Source organism: Megalobrama amblycephala, linkage group LG17, assembly GCF_018812025.1.
Source record: "Megalobrama amblycephala isolate DHTTF-2021 linkage group LG17, ASM1881202v1, whole genome shotgun sequence".
NCBI lineage: Eukaryota > Metazoa > Chordata > Actinopteri > Cypriniformes > Xenocyprididae > Megalobrama > Megalobrama amblycephala.
In genome coordinates, this window is record NC_063060.1 from 17221102 (window position 1) to 17238575 (window position 17474).

Here is a 17474-nt window from a genome sequence, read left to right on the forward strand (position 1 = left end):
AATTTCTAAGATCGTGATCAGGTTTGATTTGCTTTTTATCTTATTTGAAACATTAAAGGTTGTAATAGATAATGTCAGGATGATTTTGAAAACCTTGTGCTTGAGGCACCATGACTTGGTGATTTTTCCAGATGGCTAAAGCTAAAAATAGAGAAAACTATGGCAGTCTGGGAGCTCCGGTGTCAGATGTCTGGGTGATGATTGTGAGAGATGAGTTTATCCACAATGTAGCACAACATGAGACAAACCAGTAACACTTTAGAATAAGCTTTCATTAGTTAACATTAGTTAAATACTTTAGTTAACATGAACTAACAATGAACAATACTTCTACAGCATTTATTAATCTTAGATAATGTTAATTTTACCATTTACTAATTATTAAAAATCAAAAGTTGTATTTGTTAACATGAGTTAATGCACTGTGAACTAACATGAACAAACAATGAACAACTGTATTTTTATTAACTAACATTAACGAAGATTAATAAACACTGTAACAAATGTATTAATCATTTTGAGTTCATGTTAGTTAATACATTAACTAATGTTAACAAATGATACATTATTGTAAAGCGTTTTACCGACAAACCTTTTATGAAATTGTTTAATTTTTACCTCTTTCATCCATTTAACTTATCCATGCTTTGAAAACACATATGAAAACATAGTGATATTTCAGAGCCAAAGGATACATTTAGATTATTTTAGTTTGTAAATCCTCCATATTTCATTAGCTTTGAAATCAAAATGTTACATTTTGTTTGTTTTGAAGCACAAATGACTGATTTGTATTGGACATTGGCCAGTTGTGACCTGTTTGTTTATTACAAGTTTTATTTTGTGGTCTTTTGTTTTTGAAATAAAGTTCCATACATTGATTGAGAAATAAAAGCAAATCAGAGGATTTCGTAATAGAGCTGAACTTCTGATAGTGCTGAACTTCTGACATTACTACAGTATGTGTCATGGAAAGTAAAGTAAAACAGACCCACATAGCTTCATGCTGCCCTTTGACTCAGTGTAATTTCAACATATTGAATCATCTGATTAAAATGATGTCCTCTAATGAAGATCATTTCAAACAGTTTAGTCATTTTAATCACAGATGTGATTATGTATGAAATATCCCCCTCACAGGGATACTGCTGAATGCATTAAAACAAGAATTTACATTGATTAGCCAAAATAAAAATAAAACTATTTACAGGTTAATTGAATAACATTGATTATATTGTTACAGTGGCACCTGTCGAGGTGTGGGATATATTAGGCAGCAAGTAAACAGTCAGTTTTTGAATTTCATGTGTTGGAAGTAGGAAAATTGTCAAGAAAAAAGATTTGAGCGACTAAAAATAGTGATGGCTAGACCAGTGGTTTCAATCTTGGTCCTGAGGACCCACTGTTCTGTACATTTTGTATGTTTCCCTTATTTAACACACCTGATTCAGATCATCATCTCTTATATGAGAGCTCTATGAATTGAACTAAGGGTGTCAGAAAAGAAAGACATACAAAAATATGCAGGTCAATGGGTCCCTGGGAGCAGGACTAAAAACCACTGGGCTAGACGTGTCAGAGCATCTCCAGGCAAGTCTTGTGTGGTGTTCCCGGTATGCAGTGGTTAGTACCTACCAAAATGGTGCAAGGAAGAATGGTAGTTACACATGTAACTGTGGTTCTGTGAATTCCGGATGACCGCCAGAGGCGGTGTAAACACTGTGGATTATCACAGCACCAGCTAGATAGGTTGAGAGAATATACCTATATACGCTGCGTTAACCCTCTGGAGTCTGAGGCTGATTTGGGGCTTGGAGAAGTTTTGACATGCCCTGACATTTGTGCTTTTTTCAGTTGTTCATAAACATATAAATGACAAAAGTGTCATTACACTATATTCAGCACAAACTAGGCTACAATAATATGTGAGGAACATGTATGTACATGTTTGTATTTTTGAAGGAATAATGTTTATGCGTGGTTATTGAAAAAAAACAAAAAACTTAAGTCACTGAAATAAGGCCAAAAAAAGTATATTAAATCTGTGTTCACAAGACTTCTGGGTATTGGAGGTTGTAAAAATAATAGAGTTTTTGCTTCAGAATTATGTAAAAAATTATGCTGCCTACTCCTTCATATAAAACAATATATTGATTTAGTTTTTGTAAGACACTTTTTGTCAAGAAACACAGTATGCGTGGAGGCGTGAATCATCATGAATAATGGGCCATTTACATCTGAGAAGACAAAAGAATCACATAATAATGACCTGAAATGACTTGCATATTAATGAGGCCTTTCAGTCAGGTAGGCTGTGAAAAAAACCCTCTGTAATAATGTTTCAGCTCATCATAAACAGCAATACTGTGAAATATTATTACAATTTAAAATAATGATATTCTATTATATTCTTTAAAATATAATGTAATTGTGTGATGCAAAGTGTCTGAACAATCATGTTACCTCTATGGCATTTCGTATAGGCTTTTAGCTTAAAAGCATGCACATTTGGAGAAATATTGATGGATTCTTATATATTTATGTCAATTTTCTATACTGAGAAGTAATATTTATTGTCCTCACTATGAGTGCTGGATACTGTGTTTTCAATTCATACTTGCAGCCGGAGGGCGCTCTGTACACCTTTAGTCCACAAATTATTCTAAAGAAGAAGAGGACATTTCAGGAATGGTGTTTTCAATTCATACTTGAGAGGAGAGATCACGCATCATGTTAGCTTTCTTTATTTTACAAAAAGCACAACATTGTGTTTTTACTCTGAGTGTACACAAATAAAAGAAGACATTCTATAGTTTCAATTGATATATTACTTATGTCTCTATGACAAGAAATGACGGAGTATTTTAAGTCTGTTTTGCTGCAATGTGAAAAAAATCCTGCAAAACGCGCCGGCGCGTTTTCGGACCTCAGGGAGTTAATGATGCTTTGGGAATGCCTCTGTGTGATTGCGTCTGAAGCACTTGTGTCAACTAGTCCAATGGAGAGACGGAATGTCACGGGCAGGTGACATTATGACCAGGAAAGCATAAAAGCACATCCGGAATGACCAGCGTCAGGGATGAAGGAAGTATGGCAGGGCGACGCAGCGTCTCGTTCCCTTCTCAGGGAACTATGGTTACAGTCGTAACATTTCAAGGGAACTTGCGCTGCGTCAATGACTCTTTGGGAATGACAATATCCAAACGGCATGCTTACAAGTGCCTGTCCGTGTGAATACTGAGAGCACAACTAAGACATGAGTACCTGCGAACCTGGGGCAGTGCCCAGGTCAAGGTTGTAAAACCTTACAAAGGTGAGCGGAGAGGACCAGCCTGCCGCATACCACATCCTGTAGGGATAACTCCTTATATAATAAGGATTTCTAAGCTGCCATACTCCTGTCCTGGCCTAAAAGCACCATGGAGTAAATGTGGCCAACGGGTTTCTCCCCAGGGATACACCACCCAAAGGGACATGGTAGGCAGCTAAGGCTGGGGATGGGGAGATGTGGAAGGGGATGACCCTGCGGAAAAACAAACCTGCAGTAACTTCAGCACTGTACCAATAGGGCAGTTAACTGGGACCCACAGTCAAGATGTGCACCATGAAGTGAAACACTTCAATGCATACCGTATCCTCGTGAAGGGAGCTCTGGAGTGAAGTATGGTCTCCACAACCTCAGTTGAGAGACCAAAATTTATGAGTTAGGCTCCCTCAGAGGCCAAACTCACAGGTTCCATATCTCTGGGTGGGGGTGAAGGGTCACGCCTCCCACTTGAGACAGAAGGACCCTCCTGACCGGAATCTCCAAGGGGGAGCTGTCTAGGAGGGACACCATGTCCAAGAACCATAGTCAGCTCGGCCAGTACGGCGCTAGTGATAGTAGACTTATTCCGTCCCAACGGACCTTCTCCAGAACTCCTGGGAGCATAGCAATCAAGGGAAAAGCATAGAGACATAGCTTCGGCCATGTCTGTACCATAACACCCAGCCCCAAGGGAGCTGGGTGTGTGAGGGAGAATCAAAGTGGGCAGTGCGTCGTATCCTGAGACGCAAACAGATCCACATCCGCTTGGCCGAAAACCTCTCATATATGCTTCACCACCTCAGGGTGAAGTTTCTAATCCCTAGACCTCAGTCCCTGCCTCAACAGGATGTATGCTCCTAAATTGTGGTACCCTGGAATGTATACTGCTCTCAGGGAACACAGGAGGATACTGTGTGCCAGTTTGCATAGACTTCACCCACCTGTGACGTTCCGCCATTGGACTAGTTGACACAAGTGCTTCAGACGCAATCATGCAGAGGTGTTCCAATGTCAATGTTGACATTGACGCAGCACGAGTTCCCTCGAAAGGGAACCACAGTTACATGCATAACTAGCGTTCTGTTTCATTCCTAATGACTGCCACAGGCAGTGTACACACTATGGAAGACACATACCAACACAGTCATGAGGAATGCCACCCACCTGATGAAGATTAAGGCCACTCCTGAAGAACCCCAGAAATAACGGCATGATGAGCAGCAACGTTGACCTCATAAAACTGAGCAAACGTGCATGGAGAAGCCCAGGTAGCGGCAGTGCAGATATCCACCAAGGAAACTAAAAACAGTCCATGAAGATGAGATGGCCCTAGTGGAATGGCAGGTTAGTCTCAAGGGCAATGGTCTCCCCGCTGCCTTGCAAGCCAGCATAATGGCCTCCAATGGCCTATCCAGTTCTACAACCTCGACACTGGTGCACCTTCTTCACACCACCATTGCAGACAAAAAACTGGTCTTACTGTCAAGCAGTAGAGTTAACATAACAATTCAAGGCACAAACAGGACACAGAAATTGGGCACTTGAGTCAGACCCTGAAGAAGTCTGAAAAGAGGCCAGTTCATTGTGCTGGTTTATGAACTGAGGAAGAAGGGCTTTTGAAGAAAAGAAGGATTTGGTTGAAGGACCACCCTGGAGTCATCCAGCAACCAATGCAGGCACAATTCACTAACTAACTGTTGTGTTTGCAACTCACTGATTCGTTTTGCAAAAGACTGCAGACATGTGAGATCCAAGAGAAGATCCACCAACTGGAAAATGATATGCAGAAATCGCAGCAATGTACACTTTCAGCATGGAAGCCACCTTGCCCTCCTTCAGTAAATGTTGAAGAAAGATTAAGATGCTCGGAATGTCACATGTTGCATGATCAAGCCCCCGCTCCTCACACCATGCAGAAAAAAGCTTCCAACAGGAAGCATAATTCTGTTGTGTGGAAGAAGCCCTAGCATTAGAGACGGAGTGAATAACCACAGGGTCCCAATGCCAGAGAAGGATTTGACCCAATGGCCAGACCCAAAGCTCAAGGTGCCAGATGCTGGCCTCCAGCTGGGAGAGGAGGTCCTTCCTGAAGCTTCCATGGATTGCCATCGTGGTCTGCCAGGTCTGGCATGAAATACTTTAGAGCCAAGAACATTGCATGTAGTTCCAGCAGGTTGTGTTTAGTGACCGCAAATACCCCTCCGATTCCATGTTGCCCCCCACTCTGTGAGGGAAGCGTCTGTCGTGATCAACTCCTGAAGAGAGGGAACAGCACCAAGGGGGAATTCCTGCCTTCAGAAACTCTAGCTGTCTCCACTGCCTCAACGCAAAAATGCAACGATGACAAATTACAATCAGTCAAGAAGTCAGTTGTCCAAATAAGGCAGAATATGCATACCTCTCATCCAAAGAGGTGACAGAGCTGTGGTCACACACTTTGTGAAGACATGAGGAGCAAGGGAAAGATCTAAGGGTAGAACTTTGAAACTGGTAGGCTTGATTCAGGAAACTGAAACACAGAAACTTTCAGTGATGAACAGCAATTGAGACGTGAAAGTATGCATCTTACAGGTCGACACTTACAAACCAATCGTCTGCTGTCACAGACCAAAGAACATCGGCTGTGTGCAGCATCCGAAAAGGAAGGACCTTCAGGAACAATTTCAGATGCCTCAAATTGAGTATTGGGGGGAAACCACTGTCCTTCTTCAGAACAAGAAAATATGTTGAATAGAACCCATCTCCCTGAATGAGGGGATGAACTTTTTCTATGGCTCCCTTTTCTAACAGTGAACAAATTTCCAGAGAGAGCGCCATTGCACTAACTGCATCTCTGACAATCTTGAAAATCTTGGACAATTCTTGAAAATCTGAGGGCCAGCATCGAAACTGTAGAGTATATCCCCTGCTCAGAGTCATCAAAACCCAGGGGTCTGCTGTGCTGGTCCTCCAGTACTCCAGCTGTTCTATGGAAAAACACTTGACCGCCGGCCTGTCGCCGGAGTGTCTCAGGCTTTATGTGTATGACTTTTAGTGGTCCTCCTGGCAGTTGTCAATGAGGTGGCCGAAAAACCGGCTGCTGCAGACATTGAATTAGGGTGTAACTCAGCAAGACGGAGTTGTCGTTCTGTGTCATTCCGACATAGATAAAAGGCTGCAGTGCAGACACGGATCCATGAGAGCCTCTCTCAGATGTTGAACACCCAAACACAACAGGCAGATGTCATGATCGTCATCCGGGAAAAGATTATTAGGGCACAGCTTACAAGTCAGTGGAAAACCAGTATCAATTGAGCTGTGAGCCATAGTTACTCACCAATGATACCCTTGGCTAGCACCATAAGGTTTAAGGTTAAGCGGGAAGATGGTAATGAAGCAACGAAAACAGGCAGGAAAAATAATAAAAAATTATATGCTTCCCTCAGGTGAACCGACAGGTAATGCTAACAGCTCAGCACAGAGTACAACATAAATTAGAGGAAAAACACTAAGAACAGCTGAATAGATGATTAAGTCAAAAGGAGACCATTAACTTATTGGCACGGAAAAACCCCAGCCACCGGATTACACTGAGAAACACAGAGTGTTACAGACAAAAGCAATGTAAACACAAATAGAAAATAAAAACTCACCAAAATGCTGCTAAAATAGTCCAAATCTGTTGAAGTGGCGTAGATGCTCGCTGAAACAGCTTTTGCGGACGATATCTCACTGCTTTTGTAAGCTACACTTGACAGCGCAAATACATCACTCAACCAAAAGCAACCAGGCGAGAAAGCGAAAGAGGCAGAGTGCTGAGCTACTGTGGCTTATAACCTCCCAGGGGTAAGCATACATCACTACATGACTTTGTTGGTATATTCTTTCGATCGATCTAGCTGGTGCTACGATAATCCATAGTGTTTACACTGCCTCTGGTGGTCAGCAGGAATAAAACAGAACAACCGTTGAACCGGCATCAGGGTCATGAGCACCCAGGGCTCACTGATGCACATGGGGAGCGAAGGCTAGCCATCTGGTCTGATCACACAGAAGAGCTTCTGTAGCACAGATTGCTTAAAAACGCAATGCTGCCCATGATAGAAAGGTGTCAGAACACACAGCACATCCCAGTTTGCCTCATATGCACAGACTGGTCAGAGTGCCAATGATGACCCCTGTCCACCACTGAAAGCACCTACAATGGGCACATGAGCATCAGAACTGGACCATAGAGCAATGGAAGAAGGTTGCCTGGTCTAATGTTTTCTTTTAGATCGGGTGGATGGTCGGGTGTGTGTGCATCATATACCTGTGGAAGAGATGGCAGCAGGATGCACTATGGGGTTCTATGCATACCCCAAGTTCCCATACCCCTTGAGGTGACAGAGGGGGTACTCAAACAAAATGTTGAGTTTTGCCATTCACTTAATTCTGCCCCACCTTAAAATAACATTAAAACTGGTAAATTACTAACTGGTAAAATACTGCCTCTAGTGTAAAAACAGGACTATAGTAGTGTCGTAAAAGAGACATCGCTTACTGCATTCACACAAGCAGCATGCATATGATTGGATGCATGCATAGTCTGCTGCCTCATGCTACATTACTGCTGTTATCAACAATGTACCTTTGTAAAACTCTTCTATGTAACTTATGTAAAATCTGCATAGGCCTATACATTTATATTCATAGACAACTGTTCAAAAGTTTGGGGTTGGTAAGACTGTTTTAATGTTTGTCTCTTATGCTCACCAAGGCTGCATTTATTTGACAGTAATATTGTGAGATATTATTAGTTATTAAACAAAACTATTTTCAATTTAATGTATTTAATAATGTAATTTATTCCTGTGATATAGCTGAAGAGCTTTCAGCATCTTTACTCCAGCCTTCAGTATGATCCTTCAAATATGCTGAATGATTTTTTTTTTTTTTTTTTTTTTTTTGCTCAAGGAATATTTCTTATTATTATCAATCTTGAAATCACTTATGCTACTTAATATGTTTGTGGATACCATGACATTTTTTTTCAGGATTCTTTGTTGAACAGAAAGTTAAAAAGAACAGAATTTACCTAAAATAAGAATCTTTTGTAACATTATAAATGTCTTTACCATCATTTTAGATCAATTTATGCATACTTTCTGAATAAAAGTATTAATTCTTTTTTTATTTTATCTTACTGACCACAAACTTTTGAACTGTCCACACTGAATACATTTACAGCTCATATTTGACATCAGTTGCTGTCTTCACCAAACTTGTGAATCTTTTTGAAATTACTATGAATATCTTACTGTTTCAAATAGCTGTATTCATAGATATGAAAGGCTGTCTTTGTGTGTACAGCATAAATAAAAGGCATATCATTCACACATATTACTAAACAGCCTTTATACACACTCAAACAGAACACAAATCTGTGTCAAACACCGATCAGCTGACTTACAAAATTAACACATTTATCCAAGCATCTCTAATTAGACAGAAGGGCACACATTTAATGGCCAAACACTTCCATTTCTGGAGCTCAGGTGATGTGGCCTTTGCTAATCAATGCTGTGGCTCCACTTCCCATCAGCTCTGATCAGACTCCACTATAAAACTCAAGCATGTTTCTGTATGTTCATTGACAGGACGCACAGACCTTTAAGAGATCTTCACCATGCAAACAAGAACGTTGCTTCTAACTCTCACCCTGACACTAGGGTTCAGTCTGATGGCAACGGGAGAACCGCTCCACGCTCAGTGCAGAGTCATATGGTAAGATGATGTTTGACTGGAGAGTTTTAGATATTTTTTTGTGCACATATTGGACATATTGGATATTAATCAGCTGCTGTCAGTGTGTTTGCACTCATAGAGGTGTAATAAAGTGGGTCATTCCTTGTCAGTCACATGGTTAAGGCCCTGTTCACACCAAGAGCGATAACTATAAAGATAACTATAATGATGACTATATTAGCGTCCACACCAGTGGACAGTATCGTTCTGTTTATTCTACTTTTGCACTGCAGTTTTGTTGTCTGTCACTTTAAATGCCCGAGATCCTTCAAGTCAGGTAAATTCTGATTGGCCTTTCATGTTTCTATTGTTCATCAGCTGGAAAATATCGCTCTGAAAGTGATTCCAATGATATTGCTTCTCTGTGCCATTATCATTATAGTTGTAGTGTGGACTCTGCTATTATTTTATATTTAGAATGATTTTTAGAACTATGTATTTATCGTTATCGTTATAGTTATTGTCCTTGGTGTGAACAGGCTTTAAGATTTTTATGTGTGGTTACTGGTATAAATAGTCATAACATCAGTATAAATCAATGTATATAATGCAATACTATCACAATAGGTATTGTTCACTAAAAAATAATTATTTTGGTTATTGAAAGTAAGTTTGAGTAAAATAAAACATATATATTAGATGATAATATAAGTAGAAGTACTTGTAAAACCTCAAACTAAAATTGAAACAAAAATAAATTCAAGATATATAGAAATATTTTTTTAAAAATGATAACACGATTTCAGTGTCCTTGTTACATGTGACATTACATAATTATTATAGTAATATCACTAAATTATGTGGAATTACAACTAACCCTAAACCAAACCAAACCAAATTTACAATGCTATAGTTAGTACATGTTGTTAATTAATATTACTCAATACTTAATTGTATAATTAATTTTATTCAGTACTTAATTGTATAATTACACTGTAACATGTACATCTTAAAATAATGCTTAAACAAACAAAAATAATAATCAAAATTACTAAAACAAACTAAAAAGAAAAAGAAAACTGAAAATATAAAAAAGCTAATTCAACATATTAATAGATATAATTTATAAATATTATATAAAATATCACTGGATATTTTGTCCTTTCTTATCAGTTTTAGGCCTGTGATTCACATCATATATTATTGTATATAATAGTTAACTCTCTTTCAAAAGTTTCTTTTAAAAAAAAAAAAAAAATAAATAAAATAAAAAAGTTTCATTTACACACTTACTAAGACAAATCAACAATCTTATGATGACTGAGCAGCATAAGAACCAAGACAAATCGTAAACTTATGACTAGCATCACAAGGCAAGGGTTTGATCTTTTATCTCTATCATCCACCATGCAAATTATGTACAATGACTGACCCTCCACATTCTGTACACTTTCATAAAGATCATTTGATATGCTTGATGCAAGTCTAAGGATGTCAATGGTCTGAATTCTGTCACGAACCAGATCCACAATCTAATTTACAAATTCACGCCACCTATAATCACATGGCATTGCATTGTCAGGCTCTTTGGGATCCCATGTCAGGACGTTTTTGTGAGTCTGGTGAACCAAATCAAGGCCTGGAGGGGCATGTCTGGATGTATGACTGTTGGACAGAGATGCCTGTATGAGGTAAGAGCATCTAAGATTCTGCTGTTTTCTACCTTTAATCTTAAGTATTAAACTTGTATTGGCATGTACAGGTAGAGTACCATGCAAAAGTTTTAGGCACGTTCGTTTTTTTTTTTTTTTTTTACAAAAACATAAAATAGTTTTTGATCTTTTTCCCAACAGTATATTTAGCAACAGTATATTTCCCTAGAAATATATAAAAATCTGTTGTCTGTTGAACTGTTGTCTTCAGCTGGTTTCGGCTACACCTTTCCACATCGTAGCTAAACATACCTCCAGACAGTGGACCAGCAAGCAGGACCTGACCTTTCACTTGGTGGCAACCGAAGAATCTGTCTGTAGAGTGACGGTAAAATGCTATGCTGCCAATATTCTTTTCATAATATCAAGAACAAGTGGGAGATAGCGGGGTTAATAGCAAATTTTGTTTCAAGAAATATGTATTGCTGGACTTGTCTTGTCAAGCAAGAACTCAACATTCCCTATATAAATGTTCATTTTGTATGTTTTGGGAAAAAAGCCTCAGTAGCCTACTTCTGGACTAATATTGTGCTAATCAAATCATGTGTATTTATTCATATTATTTTGTGGCAGAACAAATTTGCTTTGGCACAAAGACATTTGTCTAGTTGTTGCTGTAGCCTATTAAATCTCAAATTACCAGCAAAAAAACAAAACAAAAAAAACAAAACAAAACAGATTCATAACTTTTACGTATAGCGTTTTGAAAGAAGTCTTACACTTAAGGTGGCGTTTATTTGATCAAAATACAGTAAAAAATGTAATATTGTGAAATATCATTACGATTTAGCCAGTATGCCATAATTACCTTAAATAAGAGATGACAACACATGACACTGTACCTGGAGCTATTCACATCCTCAGATTTGGACTTTTACAATTTTCTTGCACAGGGGTCATGTGGTACAGGTTGTAGCTCTCAGAAAATTAGGAGTCTAAAGTTGTAATTACGAGTTCTATGCACACGTGAATGCTTTTAAGTCAAACTAGTTATGGTAATTACGAGATTCTGACTTATAAAAAGCATTCACGTCCTTATAGATCTCAGAATCATATTGCCGTAATTACGAGGACATGTTGTCATCTCTTAATTATGGTAATTACGACATGGTGTGAAAGCAGCAGTGTCGATTTTTACTGTAGTGAAGTTCAAAAGTTTGCATAATTGCCTATACAGTGGCATGAAAAAGTATGTGAACCCCTTGCAGAATCTGTGAAAATGAGAATTATTTTAATAAAATAAGAGGGATAATAAAAAATGCATGTTATTTTTTGTTTAGTACTGTCCTGAGTAAGATATTTTACATAAAAGATGTTTGCATTTAGTTCAAAAGACAAAACAATAACTGAATTTATTGAAATAACCCCAGTCATAAGTACAGTATGTGAACCATTGATTCTCAATACTGTGTGGTTACCTGATGATCTACGACTGTTTTTATGTTTTGTGATGGTTGTTCATGAGTCTCTTGTTTGTCTTGAGCAGTTAAACTGAGCTCTGCTCTTCAGAAAATTCCTCCAGGTCCTGCAGATTCTTCAGTTTTCAAGCATTTTTGCATATTTGAACCCTTTACAGCAGTGACTGTATGATTTTGAGATTCATCTTTTCACACTGAGGACAACTGAGGGACTCAAACTCAACTATTAAAAAAGGTTCAAACATTCACTGATGCTCCAGAAGGAAACACGATGCATTAAGAGTCGGGGGGGTGAAAACTTTTGAACAGGATGAAGATGTCACAATTTTTTTTATTTTGTTTAAATATCATTGTTTTTCATTTAGTACTGCCCTTCGGAACCAACAGAAGATACTTGCATGTTTCCCGGCAGAAAAATTAAGTACAATTTACCTTGATATTTGAATTCAAAAGTTTTCACCCCTCGGCTCTTAATGCATCGTGTTTCCTTCTGGAGCATCAGTGAATGTTTGAACCTTTTTTAATAGTTGAGTTTGAGTCCCTCAGTTGTCCTCAGTGTGAAAAGATGAATCTCAAAATCATACAGTCACTGCTGTAAAGGGTTCAAATATGCAAAAATGCTTGAAAACTGAAGAATCTGCAGGACCTGGAGGAATTTTCTGAAGAGCAGAGCTCAGTTTAACTGCTCAAGACAAACAAGAGACTCATGAACAACCATCACAAAACATAAAAACAGTCATAGATCATCCAGGTAACAACACACAGTATTGAGAATCAATGGTTCACATACTTATGAATGGGGTTATTTTAATAAATTCTGCTATTGTTTTGTCTTGTGAACTAAATGCAAACATCTTTTATGTAAAATATCTTACTCAGGACAGTACTAAACAAAAAATAACATGCATTTTTTATTATCCCTCTTATTTTATTAAAATAATTCTCATTTTCACAGATTCACATACTTTTTCATGCCACTGTACAAATAATGGTGAAAATTAGACAATTACACATAGGCCTATATAAGATCTAAAAAAAAAAAAAAAAAAAAAGAGCTAAATGACCTAAAATCCCAAATGAAGTGCATAATTTTATTGTTACTATGATTTATGCAGTAAGTTACACACTTACTGTTCCCAGACTTTTTTTAAACATAGGCTTTGGAGGGTTAAAAAAAAAAAAAAAAAACACACACAAACGTTTGAATGTTATATTTTTACACAAAATGTGTGAATCTCTTTCTCACAATTAGCTAGAAATGGATACTTCCTACTTGTATGATTATACGACAAAAATAGAGTTACCTAGATAAAAGGTGTCTGTCAACTTACCCACATGTTCATCTCACCCCATGCTCCCCTACTGAATCTGTATTCTACATTACCTAAAATGTTGATGTTACCACTGTTATCTCTTTTCTCTCTTTTGAAAACTGTTGAAGCATGAAGTAAAAATTCCTTTTCAAGGATTTTTTATACTTTTGGCTTCTTTTTTTTCTTCTTTTTGCCACTGCCACAGGGATATTCCATCTCAAAATCATGGGCCAGGCTGGAAGACAATGGCACAACCTACTGCACCCTCTACAACCTCATTGAGGGTGAGAATGTTTCACATATGCCATGTGTCTGTGCTACATGCTATGATGGCTTTGATAAAATACTGCTTTTTCTTGTCCAGTCATGCAGAGAAACCACTGAGTCCTCTTTTGTGTGCATTTGCAGGCAGCGGGCTGGTGGATGCTGAGGGCTATAAGATGTACACAAATGAATGGATTTGTCTGGAGTACTCAACTGCCAACTGCACCATCTACTGATGAGATCTGTTGGTCTTTGATATGATTTAATACACTGACAAAGACCACAAAACATTTATGAATTGCTCTTTATTCTCTAAGTGTAGCTTTTAGTATTTTTGCAATTTCACATACAGTTATATAGTTATTCACTGTTACTAATGCTTGACAAGATAACAATGTTTGAAGGCAAAATGCATTATTGTTTTAAAGGCAAACCATTAAAACAGGTGTGTTTTCAAAGTATTGTTTGTTTGATTTTTTTCCTATTGTCATTGTAATTTTACTTGATAATTTACAACATGATCATAAGCTGCATTGGGTTCAGGAAATGTCTCTCTCCACTAAAATATCCAAAACCATGCTTCCAGTATAGGCAGCGTTATAAGAGACTTGCAGGTTGCCTTTTGATTTGGTCTGTAAACAACCACCTAACAACCCAAAAGTTACCACCCACAACAATGTAAAACAAAATGAACATGAATAAAGAAAAATGTGTTACTGATATGATAGTATCTGAGAAACACATTGTCAAAATGTATACATTGTTCAAATTCTGGAGCCTCTCTCGATTTTTCTCACTGTGATGGAAGTCGTTGCTCTGTGTTGAGAAGGAATGAAAGTTTCGATCTGAAAGGACAGAGAGCATTTTATTTTCATTTCATTTAACCTTTATTTAACCAGACAAATCATTAAGAACAGATTCTTATTTTCAGCAGCTTGGCATTTAAAACTTGATGTTTACAAAGCCTATTCATAGCAGTGCAAACATTTAAAACAATGAAAAGTTATAGCCTACAGTAAAACGAATAAGAAATATTATAGCCTATTTAATATACACTGTGTTCCAAATTATTATTCTAGTGTCATATCAGTAGGATTTTAGTACAATAAACATTCAGATTTTAGTTTTTCTAAGAAAGTGTTTGTTTGTTTATTAATCCATGTCTTTTTAGATAACTGTTATCAATCTCAGACAAAATAATTTGCCAGGTCTACTTAGGTAAATGGAAACCCTACTTAGAGGTTGTTCCACATTATTAAGCAAGTCACAGTTCTCATGCAATATGAGGAGGAAGAAAGATCTTTCTGAAGATGAAAAGCATGAAATGGTCCAATGTTGTGCAAAAGGCATGAAAACAACTAATATTGTGTGAAAACTGAATGCAGATTATTGAAATATTACAAGATTTGTGAGTGATTTAGAGCACAGCAGAACTCGGTCAGATAAAGGCTTATTAAGGAAAGTTTCTGTCAAAAAAATTATTTGTATTAAAAGGGCAGCTATAAAAAAAAGCCAGTGTTGAGCAGCAAACAGGTATTTGAAGCTCCTGGTGTCTCTGGAGTCTTGAGAACCTCTCCATGCAGGCTGGCAGCTGTGCGAAAAGATGCATTTCAGCCACAAAAAGAAACATTTACAGTGGGTTTAAAAATACTTAAAGACTCGTTTGTAAATAGTTTTATTCACTGACGAATGCCGTACTACAATGGATGGTCTAGATGGATGGATTTCTGGATAGTTGGTGAATGGCCACCACTTTCCAACAAGACTATGACATCAGCAGGGAGCTGGCGGGGGATGATCTGGGCTGGAATATTGGGAAGTGAGATGGAAGGTCCCTTTAGGGCAGGGATGGGCAACTCTGGTCCTGGAGGGCCAGTGTCCTGCAGAGTTTATCTCCATCCCTGATAAAAACTCACTTGCCTATAGCTTTCTACTAATTCTGAAGACCTTGATTAGCTGGTTCAGGTGTGTTTGATTAAGGTTGGAGCTAAACTCTGCTGGGCAGTGGCCCTCCAGGACCGGAGTTGCCCATCCCTGCTTTAGGGTCTCTGAGGGTGTCAAAATGACTTCATCAAGATATGTGGAGTTCATAACTGGCCATTTTCAGTTATGGTATACAAAGGAGGATAGTGCCTTCTGAAATACAATGCACTATGCACTATCCCATGCTGCATAAAACACCACAGCAATAAAACTGTTTGAAAATGTATTTCTAAAACCACTGTAAATGTTTCTCTTTGTGAGGTTTGGTTAGGAGTGGCTGAAATGCAACTGCATGGAGAGGTTCTCAAGACTCCAGAGACACCAAGAGCTTCAAATACCTGTTTGCTGCTCAACACTGGCTTTTTATAGCTGCCCTTTTAATACAATTAACTTGTTTGATAGAAACTTTCCTTAATAAGCCTTTTTCTGACCGAGTTCTGCTGTTCTCTAAATCACTCACAAATCTTATGATAATTCAATAATCTGCATTTAGTTTTCACACAATATTAGTTGTTTTCATGCCTTTTGCACAACATTGCACCATTTCATGCTTTTCATCTTCAGAAAGATCTTTCTTCCTCCCCATATTGCATGAGAACTGTGACTTGCTGAATAATGTAGAACAACCTCTAAGTATGGTTTCCATAGACCTGGCAAATTATTTTGTCTGAGATTGATAACAGTTATCTAAAAAGACATGGATTAATAAACAAACAAACACTTTCCTAGGAAAACTAAAATATTAATGTTTATTGTACTGAAATCCTACTGATATGTCATTTGCATAATAATTTGGAACACAGTGTAATGAGCCGTGTATTGGTGATTTTTTGCAGATGTATAAATTCAGTTATTTTCTAGATGTCCAGCAGATGTGCCTAAAGCCGCGCACACACTTAACGATTGTAAGGCCGATTATGAATGTAAATTGATACTTATGACTGATTGCGCTCAAACGCGTCCAGTCAGAGCCAGTTGCGTTCAGTCTGCGATTACAGTCGGTGTTCAAATTCCATGTGTGAGTATTTAAATCGGCTTCAGTCGCAGGAAACAATCGGTATGTGTGTTCAGTTCAGTCTTAGAATGTTTCAGCTAATCGTTAGGTGTGTCCCCGGCTTAAATAATGTCTTTTGTGAAATGTTTTGTTTTAAAATGTGCCATCTTTCTTTAAATTAAATCCCACTGTATGTCATACATTTTAGATGTAGGCTATCTTAAAGTGTGGTCACATATACCATTGTTCTGCAAATTGTCATGGTCGAAATCAAGTCATTTCAATAGAAATCTGTGCGATCTGGAATTTTGCCTGAGGGTGAAAGATGCCCCCATGCAGATTTTTGCATCTGAATCAAGTTGGTCACATGAAAACACAGAGTTGACCAACAAAAAGCTGGTTTGAAAGTGACTTCTGTGTGAGCAATGCTTCATACATCGATAGGCTACACCTTTTTTGCCTTTCAATTTTCTCTATTGTGACCTCACCTTTAAAGTCACTATGAAATCCAAATTGACACCATGTTTTATGGAATATTGCAATATTTATTAAATATTATTTATCCGTGCACATCATTATTTTATTTATTTATTTAAATTCATGTGTCTTCAATCTTTAATCAAAATGACTTCCTCTTGCAGGGGGCGAGACAACCTAGCCTATCACCCACATGAGATCAACCAATAGCAAATGACAACCATCCAATCAATTCCCCATAGACAAAATCAAATACACTACATTTTTTCTTGTTCAAGAAGCCGTTTGAATAGGCTATAC

The 17474-nt window shown here is 37.8% G+C and overlaps 1 protein-coding gene across 1 annotated transcript; it reads left to right on the plus strand.

The window, feature by feature from the left end:
* Positions 1–8898: 8898 nt before the first annotated feature.
* Positions 8899–14178, plus strand: wu:fc46h12 (uncharacterized protein LOC568958 homolog). Its single transcript, XM_048164585.1, has 5 exons — positions 8899–9052; positions 10596–10704; positions 10937–11053; positions 13662–13740; positions 13865–14178. The coding sequence occupies exons 1-5, from the start codon at positions 8955–8957 to the stop codon at positions 13954–13956; spliced, it is 495 nt and encodes a 164-aa protein (XP_048020542.1). The 5' UTR covers positions 8899–8954; the 3' UTR covers positions 13957–14178.
* Positions 14179–17474: the final 3296 nt, after the last annotated feature.

Coding starts and splice junctions, on each gene's coding strand:
- wu:fc46h12 (XM_048164585.1), top strand. CDS start 8,955: ATGCAAACAAGAACGTTGCTTCTAACTCTCACCCTGACACTAGGGTTC. Junction 10,705..10,936: donor GACAGAGATGCCTGTATGAG/GTAAGAGCATCT, acceptor TGTTGTCTTCAG/CTGGTTTCGGCTACACCTTT. Junction 13,741..13,864: donor CCTCTACAACCTCATTGAGG/GTGAGAATGTTT, acceptor GTGCATTTGCAG/GCAGCGGGCTGGTGGATGCT.